This window comes from Danio aesculapii, chromosome 23, assembly GCF_903798145.1.
Source record: "Danio aesculapii chromosome 23, fDanAes4.1, whole genome shotgun sequence".
Taxonomy (NCBI): Eukaryota; Metazoa; Chordata; class Actinopteri; order Cypriniformes; family Danionidae; genus Danio; species Danio aesculapii.
The window spans coordinates 12,528,743-12,544,586 of NC_079457.1; the positions used below are offsets into that span (position 1 = coordinate 12,528,743).

At 33.9% G+C, this 15,844-nt stretch overlaps 1 protein-coding gene across 1 annotated transcript; it reads left to right on the forward strand.

The window, feature by feature from the left end:
- Positions 1–10,384: 10,384 nt before the first annotated feature.
- On the forward strand, positions 10,385–11,518 carry fam110c (family with sequence similarity 110 member C). Its single transcript, XM_056449480.1, has one exon. It carries the CDS (start codon positions 10,530–10,532, stop codon positions 11,478–11,480), a length of 951 nt encoding a protein of 316 aa, XP_056305455.1. The 5' UTR covers positions 10,385–10,529; the 3' UTR covers positions 11,481–11,518.
- Positions 11,519–15,844: the final 4,326 nt, after the last annotated feature.

A 15,844-nucleotide genomic window follows, 5' to 3' on the forward strand; every position in this document is an offset into this window, starting at 1 on the left:
TCTCTAGAGTTTAACAAAGTGACTTTTATTGACATTTTAGAGGTTTGAAATAATATAAATCTATAAGAAATAATAGATAGAGAAATAAGTCTGTAAAATAACAGAAGTTGTACTGGTAGCTTATTACAAGGTTATTGTACCATAATATTCAACACCAACCTAAATATATCACTTTAAACTGTTAAAAATGTTAATAAAAGTCTTTTTCTAACTTTTCAATGTTAAAAGGTGTTGAAAGAAACATCAAGATCCCATAAAGCAACTCAAAAGCATAAATAAACAGGAAAATTAAAAAACATGAATCACAAAATATGACTTTGATAATATGATAATACTTAGAATTTCAATGTAATTTCATCCTTCAATACATACAAATGGGGATTTTAAGCAATAGCAACTGATTCTCCATTTTTAATATAATTTGCTGATTAACGTGGAGACTATTCATTTGAAATGTAGGTGCAGTAATTTATTTGATCTGTGTAATTTATTTAATTGATCCAATTCATTGTGAACACGTTATTCTTTTGAGTCAATATTAAATGAGTCATTTCTTGTTTTTAACGAAACCAAACTGGATAAATCTGGGGTGTGTTTCCCTAACATATCATTAGCGAACTATGTTTGTTAAATTGTAATGAGTTGCATTTACCATTAAACAAATCTCTTTCCACATGGGAATAGGTTGCTGTTAGAAAAGGTGTAAGCGAGGCCACCCTGTGGTCTATGTGGGTCCTAATGCCCCAGTACAGTGATTAGGGCTCTATACTCTTCAGTGAGCACCCTCATTTGAATGAGATGTTAAACTGAGGTCCTGACTCTCTGTTGTCATTAAAAATCACCAGATGTTATGTGAAAAGAGTTGGTGTGGTTGTCCTCAATGGCCTCTGTTCATGGACTCTTAACCCAAAAGTAACTGTAGACTTGCATATGTAAGCTGAGACATGCAGTCTGAGACATGCAATCTCAGACAGAATGCACTTAATGGAGCTAATGACGTTGTGATGCGATTTCGCAGGTCAAAGTTCACTAAGCTTAAACTTTGCTATGTAGCGAACTGCAAAACTTGTCACACGAGCTTGCGTGTCCAGTCTGCCACATTCGCATGCATATGAATGAAAGTCTATGGGGCAAAAGGTGCAACATGACTGTTTTCTGGGGGTTGAGGAGATTGCCCCCAACATCTGTAAAGCACTTTGAGTACCCAGAAAAGCACTATAAATGTAAGGAATAATTGGAGACCTTTGTTAGTTATTTGGCTACTTTTATATGTTTGGTGTTCTTGGGTTTGTTTTGAAGCTTGGAACCCTATTAATGTGTTAAATAACTTAAGTTTTTAAAAGTAAAACCTCAGTAATATAACGAAATCCATTACAAGTTACTTTTTAAAGCATGTGTTTTGTAATCAGTGGAATATATTCCCAGTCCTGCTAGTCAGATCTGCCTTTTTGCAACAAGTCTGAATGGCCACAGAACAATACTAAAAATAAATTTTAAATAATTTTTTACAAGTAATATTTTAAATATATACTATCTAATAAATATATACATATATTTACTAAACATATACCAGTTGTTCTTTGAAAAGAGTTGGAGTGTAACCCCGGTGTCGCCACTAGGCCTCTGTTTATTATGGCCTCCTAACCCATTAGTATCTAACTGCAGTCTGAGACGTGCTATCTCAGGCACAATGCACTCAATGAAGCTAATGACATCATAGTCAAGGGTAGGGTTAGTGGCGGGATTAGGTGTGCACATTAAAAGCATTGCATGAAACTCAGCTTGCATATGTCTGAAATCCCTAACCCCCCTCTCCTAACCATCCCCATGTAATAACTGGCACCATCACTCCTCTCTACCTGGTGTGTGGTGTGCAGTTTAATGCAAAATGGCTGCCACCACATTATCCAGATGGATGCTGCAGACTTATGCCGTGGTAACACTAGAGTTTGAGCACACAAAATTCTGTGAAAGGTGCTGCAAAAAGGCGCAGGATTAAACAAGATGGCTAGACATTTTAAAAAGCTTGCGATTGGTCCATATTTTAAATTTCTGTCATGTTTTGATCTTCGATTGGTCTCACACAATCATGTGATGTGATTTCGCATCATGCGTATGAATGGAAGTCTATGGGACCCCATCCCCCACCCCACCCCCAACATCTATAAAGCAGTTTTTTCCAAAAAAGCGCTATGTAAATGTAAGGAATTGTTGAATTTTGGAACCTCATTAATGTGTTACATAGCTTTATGCATAGTATTTCAAATTAAAACATCAGTAATGTAATGAAATCCATTACTAATTACTTTTTGAATCATGTTTTTTATAACTTTCCCAGTCCTGCTAGTCAAATCTGCCTTTTTGCAATAAGTCTGAATGCCCTGAATAAAAAAAAAATTGTAAAATAAGAAATTATTTCTACACTGAAAAAAAAATAATTAATTGGATTTACAATTTTTTTAAAGTAAGTGGTTGCAAATTATTTATATGGGCTGAATTTAAATAAACAAATTAAATTTAGCATATTAACATATGTTTTTACACAAGGTAAAACTAAACAGCCCAATAGCTGAATTACCATGTTATGGTTCTGTGTAGTTCTATAATAATTCAATTAGAGCTGCTTAGTTCTGTTTTGGTTAAGGGTATGTGAATTAATAAAAACAAAAATAAATAAAAGCTGATTTTAAAAATTGTTGAACATTTTGAGCAATCACATCTTGTTAAATATATGTGATATACAAGAATGTTCTGTAATGCGTGTATTTATATAGCACATTTATTGTGTATGGCCAAACACCCAAAGCACTTCACAATCATGGGGGGTCTCTCCACACCACCACCAGTGTACAGCATCCACTTGGATGATGCGACGGCAGCCATAGGACAACAGCACCAGTGCGTTCACCACACACCAGCTATTGGTGGAGTAGAGAGACAGTGATAGAGCCAGTTAGGTGTATGAGGATGATTGGAAAGCCACGATTGTTAAGGGCTGATGGAGGGACTTTGGAATTTGTGATGTTTTTGTCCAAAACTGTTCAAATAAATTAATATTTGTGTTCAACAGTGCGTTAAATTCTGCACTAACTATTTTTGTAAATGACACAGTACTGAACTGTAATATGAACTGTATTTAACTGTAGGACAGTTATGCAGTGTGTTGCTGTATTTTAAAGTTGCATTATGAACATTACGGGGGTGTCACAATGGTGCAGTGGGTAGCACAATCGCCTCACAGCAAGAAGGTCGCTGGTTCGAGCCCCGGCTGGGTCAGTTGGCATTTCTGTGTGGAGTTTGCATGCCCTCCGGGTGCTCCGGTTTCCCCCACAAGTTCAAAGACATGTGCTATAGGTGAATTGAATAAACTAATTTGGCCATAGTGTATGAATGTGTATGAATGTGAGAGTGTATGAGTGTTTCCCAGTACTGGGTTGTGTGTGAAAGCGCATCCGCTGCATAAAACATATGCCGGAGAAGTTGGTGGTTTATTTCACTTCTAGCAACCTCTAAAATAGAGACTAAGCTGAAGGAAAATGAATGAATGAATGTAGGTATAACCAGACACTTGAGGGTATCCTTTAATTTCCATATTTCTCTCTGGTTACCAATAATCTTCAAAAAATGTTCTGAATTCATCAGAAAAAAAGGAACTGATACAGGTATTTGGAAGAACTTTATAGGGTCAGTAAATAGTGCGCAAATGCTCTTTTTTGGGTGAACTATTCCTTTAAATTGATCAAAAGTGACAGTAAAGACTTTTATATTACAGATGATTTTGATTTCAAATAACTGTTGTTCATTTGAACTTTGTAATCCTGCAAAAAATAAAAAAAGTATCACCGTTTCCAAAAAATATTAAGCAGCACAGCTGTTTTGAAATGTTTACATGAGCAGTAAATCAGCATTGTTTCTATATTGTATCTGCTGTGTTCAGATTTGAAATTGCAGGAATAAATCAAATTAAAACAGAATACTTATATATATATATATATAATTAATTATATATATATATAATTAACAACAATATTACTAAAGTATCTATCGATTAAATGAATGCAGCCTTGATGGATATAAACTCTCTCAAATACAATAAACTTCTTACCGCCTCCAAACGTTTGTGAATGTGAACACAGAGATTCCTATGCATGGTAAAAATGCCAACAATCTGGTGAGTCACGAACAAAAATATCAGTATCATTTCACCATAGAGCTATACTTACATTTTTATCAGCTTTCCACATTTGGCTTTGATGCAAACACTGTCAAAGAGAATGACCGGTGAGAGATATAATGAAAACAATACTTCGGGGTCAGTGACTCAAGTGGAGCCAAACTTTAAGGGAGGTGATCTATGAATCCAACTTACTGAGAGATCCAACACAGCTTCTCTGTGCAACAACAAAACTGATATCCATTGACATTGTCGATTTATTTTAGATTTGACTGACAGGATTACGAAGCACAACTGTTCTCCCCCATCACCCCACCTTGATATTTAGCATTAAAGTGTTAATTCACCTAAAAATGTAAATGATATTATTAATTACTCATTCTCATGTCATTTAAAGACCATTGTTCATCTTCTGAACACAAATTAAGATATTCTAAACAAATCCTCCATAGATTGCAAGGTTTAAAGTCCATTAAAGTATACCAAAAAATCCTCAAAACAGACCATATGCCTTCAGCTACGTTTATCAATTATTATCAAGCTACATGAATCCTTTTAGGTGCACACAAAACAAAAATAATGACTTTATTTATTAGTTTATATCCCCCCATTGTCAGTATGGGTGGGGTTTATGTGTTGACCTATTCTGATGATCAATTCAGATTCTTTGCTTTAAATAGAGGAAGTTGTATGTAGGCAATATACTTTACAGTTTAGTGTGCAATATACTGAAACTGAGGACTGAAACTATTGAATAAAGTACAAAAAAAGTATATTTTTGGATTTCCCAGGGTGTTCAAGCTACTGACAATTACCTCAGATGCTTCGCTTTAAAGTAGGAAGTTGTATGCTGGCAATATACTGTACAGTATAATGCACAATGTACTGAAACTGAGGAGTGAAACTGTTGAATAAAGTACAGAAAAGTATATTTTTGTACTGTCTGGAGGATCAGCGAGCTCTCAGATTTCATCTAAGCTCAACTCACACTGTGCGATTTTTAATAATCCTGAACGATTGTAGCATGTCAGGCTGCATGAACATGACTCCCATGTCAGACTGTAAGATTTCAGCTGTCATAATGTAAAAGTGAATGACAATAAAGATGGACGTAACATGGAAGTAAACCTGGAGTTTGACGTCATCCAAGCGTGATGCTTTCACTGTCTCTTGTTCTCACAGCAAACATAAACAATCTGTAGTGGCAATTTTGCACACAGCGTGCCTCAATAATAAAACCAGGAAGAAAAAAATTGTTTTGACATTTCACCATAGTGGTTTGAAGTACACTGTTAACAATTTCCTGTAGAATCTACAGTAACTTACTGCCAGCAATTCCCCAGTAAGTCACTGTATATAAATTACAGCAAAATACTGTATTTACATTTACAGTGCCATTTATCTTGCTGTATGCACCGTAAAAAATACCCGTAAATTAGCAGTTTTCCATATTTTGTGATTTCTGTTTTTATTTTGGTCCTGTTTATTTATGCTTTTAAATGCATTATGGGATTTTGATCTTTCTTCCAACAACTTTTAACCTTGAAATGTCAAAAAAAAAGTGACGTATTGTCTGGGTTGGTGTTGTATATTACGCTACAAAAACCTTGTAATAAACTGCAAGTACATTTTCTGTTATTTTACAGAATTATTTATTTATCTATTATTTCTTATACACTTATATTATTTCAAACTACTAAAATGTCTTAAAATTTTCAACATCAAAATCATCAAAATCATAATGCAAATCTCAAATAAACAGAAAACAAAATACAGAAACTGTTAGTTAGCAGGTATTTTTTGCAGTGTATATGTATTTACAGTATGCACCATGCAATTTTCTGCAAAAAGACTGTTATGATGGATTTACAGTTCACCATATTCTTAAAACCTTGATAGATTTTAATATTTAACATTTTTTAAATGTATGAACATTTATTTGCATTTATGAATGTATATCATCTTTGCGTCAAATTACAAAAAACGAATTACCACTTATGCGAGGTGTCTTTAATGCAGCTTCTATGGGGCTGAGAGTACATTTGACTTCATATTCTACTCTAACTGGCGTCATCAGTCTCACACAATTTTTTCCCTTTTTCTGGAAGTACAGATAACACAATCGTGGAGTTTTGGAAATGTGAAAAGGGTCTATTATGTATATATATATCTTCATTATAAAATTACACAGTAGTTTTCACAATGAAACTTCAAAATACAGTAACATACTGCATAACTGTACTACAGTAAAATACAATTTATATTACAGTTCAGTACTGTGTCATTTACAAATATCGTTAACAGTGTCACAAGGATTGCATCATCATATTTGGCACTCCTATTGGTTGTTGGTTTTACACGTTGCAGCTGTTGTCACATTGAAGGAAAGTGTCAGAAATCTTTTAGGATTTCCCAAATTTGTCTCAAATCGTAGCTAAAATCCCACAGTGTGAGCAGTGGGTTTCAGCAACTATATCTTAATTAATATCTTCATTTGAATTCTGAAGACGAAGAAATGTCTCTGGGGTTTGAGGGTAAGTAATTAACAGCACAATATTAATTTTTTGGGTGAACTAACCCTTCAACACACAAGCTAGATATTGATCTATACAGCTGTTATTCCCAAATTGAAATTCAGCTGGTCTCCAGCTGCTTCATGCATAAATCTTCTCAGGGTTTACTTCTCGGTAATAAGCAAATCTTTGAAACTTTCATTAATTATGTCTTCACATTCACATCCTCGGCCATACGGACGCAATATGCTGTCCTCAGGAAATACCTGTCAAATTTGAGTGAACTTTCTGTGTTTGTACAAATTGTCAGCGCAGCCTAACAAGATCTTTTAAAAAAAGATGATTATTTTATCCTTCACATCGGCAACCTAAATACCCATGCCAGTGTACGAAGGCTGTGCATTCAGAGACTGACAAAATCATTCCTCACTCCAGACCCAAATGATTAACCTGGAGGTCAGTGCTGTTTCCTATCAGAAATCGTGTCTGGAACCATTCATACGTTCGTCCAGAAAAACCTTGAGAGATCATTTTAAGGTGTGGAACGGGCACGTCACGACCTTTTACTTTGTGCGATGTGTAAACAAGGTCAGTGGAAGGTAGTGGTTTTGGTTGTAATTTGTCATGCTGCGGTTTCAAATGTTATAATATGCGATGAAGGACGGCTAGAGGGGGTGTTTTGGAGAACTTCTCAATGTGGCATTAGACTGAGCTCACTAATCAGTGTCATTATAAGTGAACTATCTGTGTACAATTATAGTTATTAAGGGTTGTAAGTGATGCAGAATGGTGAAAGATGTTCACGTGCTTCAGAGCAAACTGACATGATAATGATTTCCTCCCTGTAGCATTTGGATCCACAATTTTGGGAGGCTGGAGAAAGCCGTATATTGGTTTTTAATGTACTGCTATTGGATACTTTCCAGCTCACTGTACAGCAGGCCTCTTCATGCACATAAATTACATCTGCACAAATTCTTGGTTAAGTGAAGAAATGAATTCTGGGTTACACTTTGAACAATGCACGAACACTCCACAGGAATCCTGTCAGCAAAATCGTTCCAAAGTGTTGATATGCTGGTGTTACTGTGGTTTTTGATGTGTTATTATGTGGCTGCTAGGGTGAAGTGTTTGGCTCCTTACTAGTCACATTTATTGGTTGTTTTATTGTCTGCCATTAAAATTACATGGCATGACAATACTGATGGCTTTAGAAAAGTTAAGGTCATTTTACGGCTTCATTTTCTAATTAGTTTTATTAGGGTTTAAAGTCAGCACTCATCATGTACACACATGTACGCTTTCAGTCACACTTCCTCTAGTCTGCTGCCATCTAACGTTTTCACAGAGATCCTGCATTCATTTTGACCCCCTCCCAAAAGTCTTTCTGTCATAAATCTAAATCTGTATGCTTTTAATTAGAATAGATGTGTGTAAGCCAATTAAATTTTATGTGCTGTACATCTGCGTTTCTTTCATATATAAACTGCTGCCACATGACCATACTTTGACCGCTTATAAACAAGGACTCGGCAAACAAAAGTTCAGCAGGTCAGATCTGTCAAAAGAGTTTTCCAATTTTTTGGACTTTGTTTGACAACATGAGCCTGTACAAAGGGTGAAATATTATTGAATCGGGACACACGACGCATAAACAGATGTTGAGAAAAACAAGAATCAAGTCAAGATTTAAAGAGTTTTTAAAAGATAAATCTGTTGCCACAAATTATTAGTATAAGCTTAAACTTCATAATACACTCAAAATATGAATATGATTATAGATTATGGGTCTGTTTGAACATGAAGCATCTTTGATTTATAATTTTTCATATTTTTAAACTTATCATATGAGTTTTTTTTACACATGAATCAGCTCCCCACCAAAAACGACAGAATATATCATTTTTTATTGCATCATATGACACTTACAAGAATATAATCTCTGAATTATCAGTATTAAACCCATTAGAATTTAGTTATATTGCTTTCAGGTGACATGGTGGAGCAGTGGGTAGCACAATCGCCTCACAGCAAGAAGGTCGCTGGTTCAAGCCTCAGCTGAATCAGTTGGCATTTCTGTGTGGAGTTTGCATGTTATCCCTGTGTTCGCGTATAGGTTTCCTCCGGGTGCTCCGGTTTCCCCCACAAGCCCAAAGACATGTGCTGTAGGTGAAATGGCTAAGATAAATTGGCTGTAGTGTATGTGATTGAGTGTGTATGGGTGTTTCCCAATGATGGGTTGCAGATGGAAGAGCATCCGCTGCATAAAACATATGCTGGATAAGTTGGCAGTTCATTCCGCTGTGGCGACCCCAGATTATTAAAGGAACTAAGCCGAAAAGAAAATGAATGAATGAATAATCTCAGAATTACCAGTATTAACCATTTAACTGCCTGCTCTACCAAATGGTTGACCATATTTTGACTGTTTTAAATAATGAATGTTAAAGTCAATTTAAAAATGTCTGTTTTAAATAATGGTTTACATTACACAGCGTTGTTGGTTTGCAAAAAAATCAAAGAAACATAATCTTGTTGTACTACTACACTTGATTTTTGTTTTATTGTAAAAAACAAGAACAAGAAAACAACTTACATGAGAATCTGAAATATTTTATGGCATACTTAAAAAAATAAAGATGATAAAGATTAAAACATTTTTATTTTGATTATATATTTTAACTAATTTGGTCTTATACTTAATATCTTTTTGATTTTTCATAGTATATTAATTAATTTTGGTACTTTTACAATGAATTTCCCAGTGATGGGTTGCAGCTGGAAGGGCATCTGCTGCACAAAACATATGCTGGATAAATTGGCGGTTTCTTCCGCTGTGGTGACCCCAGAATAAAGGAATTAAGCCAAAAAGAAAATGAATGAATGAATTTTACCATAAACCGACATATCAATCATTTGGTAAAGGTTAATATTTTAGAAATTATGGGATGTGTTGAAAAAATTGCATTGAGTGTGTTAACTAGCGACATTAGGAGTTGAAAAATGCAATCCATTTTTTTTCTTGGTGGGGTAGTTAAAAGGTTTAAATCCATTACAATTTATTTAGTTATATTGCTTTAAATTTATAATTACTATATTTATTTTAAACAAAACACCAAAATAAAATTTTTTAAACAAAATACATTTATTTTACTTGCATTTTTGTTTATAAATGTGGCTGCAATGTTTGTAAAGATGTGTACAACATTTAATTTATTAACAAAACTCTAAAAGCGTGTGAGAAATGGGGAAATGGCTAAATATATTTTATGATTTTACATTTTAAAGTTTACTAAAGTTTTAACTTCATAGTCAATTAAACCAAAAGTAGCCTATTTTAAACATAAATCCATACCCAAACAATTTGTGTAAAATAAATCCTTACATCTACAAAATAGATCCTTACATTTCTTTTAAATTTATCATCCCTAAAAAAGTAAATCAAACATGAATTGCATTAAAAAAAAATCTAGTATAAACAAATGAAATATATTTTAAATGGACTTGAATGTCATTCCAGGGTTTTCCTGGAATAAAAAAGTAAAACCCTTTTCACCAGCCTCCACTCACTTAATTCTTTGTGCTTATTACATAACTCCATCCTATTTTGAAAATGCTATAGTCGATGTTTCCTGAAAGTCTTCCTCATCTTTTCCCAGACAACTCTCATGTCAGAGCTCGCATTGTCTTGACCTGCTAGTGGGTGGAGTAGGTGAGTATGAACAGGTAAAAGTGTGCGTCAGTGCTGTGCATGCTTGCTCATCTACCGGACCCCTAAACACGTTGAGCAACACAGCCGTTGTGGATTTAGCACACAGTACTCACCTGTTTATACCGGAATAATGTTGAAGAAAACGCAGGGATCGTTCGAGGTGGACCCCTCACGCATACTTGTGAAGGGACCGGAATTTTTGAGGAAACAGATGGAGAGAGAAAACGATGCGAATAAAGGACGCGTCAGTGCGGTGGAGAGGCTGGCAGCCACTAAACCACAGTATGTAAAATGCCAACAAGAGGTCGGTTCCTCTCAGGAACCGGTTATCAGCACCGGGTCTGCCTCTGGGAGCAGTCAAGGGTCTTCAAAGGAAGACGGTTCCTTAAAATACACCTTTAATGTTGATTATAAAGAGTTACCTGAAGAAGATAGCAACGTGGTGAGACGGAGCAGCTCGAAGAAACGGGACTCGATTCTGTTATACAGACAGAAGTGTGAACTCTTGAGAGGAGCACCTGTACTGAGAAGGAGACTCGTCAGAAAGCCGTTACTTACCGTTAGAGACAAATGTGGAGAATCTGAGCTTCGCGCGCTTAGCGCCACAAGTAAGGAATGTGGAAAAGAGTCCTCACAGGTAACTCTAACCGCAAGCGGGACAAACGAGGTTCAGAGAGCGACTCCTCACAGGAGAGTCACTGAAACAAAAGAGCAGGAGCGCAAGAGTCGCACAGGAGTGTCGCGCTCTAGCTCGGACATCAGCTCGCGCTACTCGAAAAACTTCGCGGACTTTGACGTGTTCTTCAAATATTGCGGGCTCGACGGTGACATCATCGAGTCGCTAGGCAAAGAGAATTTCTCCGCGCGCTCGGACGATCTCAGCTCCAATATCAGGAGCATCAGCGTGTCGACGTCAGATGACGGACTTTCGAGCTGCAGCGACGGTTTGCAAGAGGAGGAATTGCAGGAGACTGTCCGTCAAGGGTCGTCAGTGATCGAGCGCAATGCTCGGATTATCAAGTGGCTTTACAGCTGCAGAAATGCAGCGGAGTCTGGAAAGACTCTTCGAGATCTGGATTAAATTGTGTCGTGTAACAAATTACTTTGTCTTGACTACGTTCATCACTGCGGTCACGCCATCTGCGGTTCGGAGAGACACGGTCGCGCTATCTGTGCTTTAAATTGTAGTGCGCGTCTACTCTGTGTTTTGCGGTAGATTAAAGACGCGTGTGTTTAATGCGCTGCAGTTTTATATTCTTGTTTCACTTTTATTCGCGTAAATGAATTTAAATGAGGGATAATCAAAAATCGTCACTTTTGTTCATATTTGGGTATATAATAATCATGAATTTGCATGTAGGCTATGCTATTATTCCTTTGTTTTGCTGCAATTGTGTTTTATTTGCGAGTTTAAAACAAAATTAATAGTATTAAAGTCATTACCCGGTTGTCATGACTATTCACATTCCTTTTCATATTCACAACTTACTATTTAGGTGTTTACTGTGCAATTATGACAGTTTTATTGGTTTATTTGTTGGGTTTTTTGTTAATATTTTCCCCTTTTTCATGTGGAATGTTGCTAAATTAATGAAAAAAAGTTTTTTTTTTGTACGAATGTTCATTTTCCCTACTTCAATCACATTTAAATAATAACATACCAAAATCATGTGAAATACTGACTTTTTACTGAAGAGTCATATTAGAAAAATCATAAAAAAATAAAATCAATTTGTTTTCTGCCAACTCCACCAGATTATTATTCTACATGTCCTGATGTACCACTGTACCCACTTTTCATATCATATTACTGTTGCATATTTTAATAATAGAGTGCTAAAATCATGGAAAATAGTGTTTTTTTACTGAAGAGTCATATTAGAAAATTCATAAAAAAATAAAATCAAATTGTTTTCTGCCAACTCCACCAGATTATTATTCTACAAGTCTTGATGTACCACTGTACCCACTTTTCATATCATATTACTGTTGCATATTTTAATAATAACGTGCTAAAATCATGGAAAATACAGTGTTTTTTACCGAAGAGTCATATTAGAAAATTCATAAAAAAATAAAATCAAATTGTTTTCTGCCAACTCCACCAGATTATTATTCTACAAGTCCTGATGTACCACTGTACCCACTTTTCATATCATATTACTGTTGCATATTAATAATAGCGTGCTAAAATCATGGAAAATACAGTGTTTTTTTACTGTACGGTCATATTAGAAAATTCATAAAAAAATAAAATCAAATTGTTTTCTGCCAACTCCACCAGATTATTATTCTACATGTCCTGATGTACCACTGTACCCACTTTTCATATCATATTACTGTTGCATATTTTAATAATAGAGTGCTAAAATCATGGAAAATACAGTGTTTTTTACTGAAGAGTCATATTAGAAAATTCATAAAAAAATAAAATCAAATTGTTTTCTGCCAACTCCACCAGATTATTATTCTACAAGTCCTGATGTACCACTGTACCCACTTTTCATATCATATTACTGTTGCATATTTTAATAATAGAGTGCTAAAATCATGGAAAATACAGTGTTTTTTTACTGTACGGTCATATTAGAAAATTCATAAAAAAATAAAATCAAATTGTTTTCTGCCAACTACACCAGATTATTATTCTACAAGTCCTGATGTACCACTGTACCCACTTTTCATATCATATTACTGTTGCATATTTTAATAATAGAGTGCTAAAATCATGGAAAATACAGTGTTTTTTTACTGAAGAGTCATATTAGAAAATTCATAAAAAAATAAAATCAAATTGTTTTCTGCCAACTCCACCAGATTATTATTCTACATGTCCCGATGTACCACTGTACCCACTTTTCATATCATATTACTGTTGCATATTTTAATAATAGAGTGCTAAAATCATGGAAAATACAGTGTTTTTTACCGAAGAGTCATATTAGAAAATTCATAAAAAAATAAAATCAAATTGTTTTCTGCCAACTACACCAGATTATTATTCTACAAGTCCTGATGTACCACTGTACCCACTTTTCATATCATATTACTGTTGCATATTTTAATAATAGAGTGCTAAAATCATGGAAAATACAGTGTTTTTTTACTGTACGGTCATATTAGAAAATTCATAAAAAAATAAAATCAAATTGTTTTCTGCCAACTACACCAGATTATTATTCTACAAGTCCTGATGTACCACTGTACCCACTTTTCATATCATATTACTGTTACATATTTTAATAATAGAGTGCTAAAATCATGGAAAATACAGTGTTTTTTACTGAAGAGTCATATTAGAAAATTCATAAAAAAATAAAATCAAATTGTTTTCTGCCAACTCCACCAGATTATTATTCTACATGTCCTGATGTACCACTGTACCCACTTTTCATATCATATTACTGTTGCATATTTTAATAATAGAGTGCTAAAATCATGGAAAATACAGTGTTTTTTACTGAAGAGTCATATTAGAAAATTCATAAAAAAATAAAATCAAATTGTTTTCTGCCAACTCCACCAGATTATTATTCTACAAGTCCTGATGTACCACTGTACCCACTTTTCATATCATATTACTGTTGCATATTTGAATAATAGCGTGCTAAAATCATGGAAAATAGTGTTTTTTACCGAAGAGTCATATTAGAAAATTCATAAAAAAATAAAATCAAATTGTTTTCTGCCAACTCCACCAGATTATTATTCTACAAGTCCTGATGTACCACTGTACCCACTTTTCATATCATATTACTGTTGCATATTTTAATAATAGCGTGCTAAAATCATGGAAAATACAGTGTTTTTTACCGAAGAGTCATATTAGAAAATTCATAAAAAAATAAAATCAAATTGTTTTCTGCCAACTCCACCAGATTATTATTCTACAAGTCCTGATGTACCACTGTACCCACTTTTCATATCATATTACTGTTGCATATTTTAATAATAGAGTGCTAAAATCATGGAAAATACAGTGTTTTTTACCGAAGAGTCATATCAGAAAATTCATAAAAAAATAAAATCAAATTGTTTTCTGCCAACTCCACCAGATTATTATTCTACAAGTCCAACCGAAGAGTCATATTAGAAAATTCATAAAAAAATTAAATCAAATTGTTATTATTCTACACTGTGCTCACTTGTCATATCACTTCTCTGTTTTTTGTAATTAAATAAAAATTTTAGTTCACTAAATAATAGCCAAATTAGATTTGTTTTAATAAAATGAAGCCAATAAGTCATTAAAAATAGTTTAAAGTTCATAAAGTTTATCTAATTATCATATTGCAAATATTGTAATAAACTACAAATTTCAAAATTATGTTGAAGAGATGTTATGTATTTATAAGGACATGGCCCACGCATTTACAGTCCGTGTAAAAGGACTTATTGTATTAATTTAAAATACTTCAGTGTTTTAATTTTACCAAACCATTTATTGAATAAATTTAATTATTGAATTCATATAACAATGTAGAATAAATTTTTTTAAATAAAATTGTACAATTTTAACCTACACATAATTTAATTTTCACCCGGTCATTAAGGGTCCTGTTTCTTTAAGAAACCTGCCTGGTTGATTTGTTATCACCTCCCCCCTTTTTACTTTATAATTGGAGGTTCATGTAGTGCAAAGTAAGTAATAAAGTACAATTTAATACTTATGTAGAATAATAATCTGGTGTAGTTGGCAGAAAACAATTTGATTTTATTTTTTTATGAATTTTCTAATATGACTCTTCGGTAAAAAAACACTATTTTCCATGATTTTAGCACGCTATTATTAAAATATGCAACAGTAATATGATATGAAAAGTGGGTACAGTGGTACATCAAGACTTGTAGAATAATAATCTGGTGGAGTTGGCAGAAAACAATTTGATTTTATTTTTTTATGAATTTTCTAATATGACTCTTCAGTAAAAAAACACTATTTTCCATGATTTTAGCACGCTATTATTAAAATATGCAACAGTAATATGATATGAAAAGTGGGTACAGTGGTACATCAGGACATGTAGAATAATAATCTGGTGGAGTTGGCAGAAAACAAATTGATTTTATTTTTTTATGATTTTTCTAATATGACTCTTCAGTAAAAAGTCAGTATTTCACATGATTTTGGTATGTTATTATTTAAATGTGATTGAAGTAGGGAAAATGAACATTCGTACAAAAAAAAAACTTTTTTTCATTAATTTAGCAACATTCCACATGAAAAAGGGGAAAATATTAACAAAAAACCCAACAAATAAACCAATAAAACTGTCATAATTGCACAGTAAACACCTAAATAGTAAGTTGTGAATATGAAAAGGAATGTGAATAGTCATGACAACCGGGTAATGACTTTAATACTATTAATTTTGTTTTAAACTCGCAAATAAAACACAATTGCAGCAAAACAAAGGAATAATAGCATAGCCTACATGCAAATTC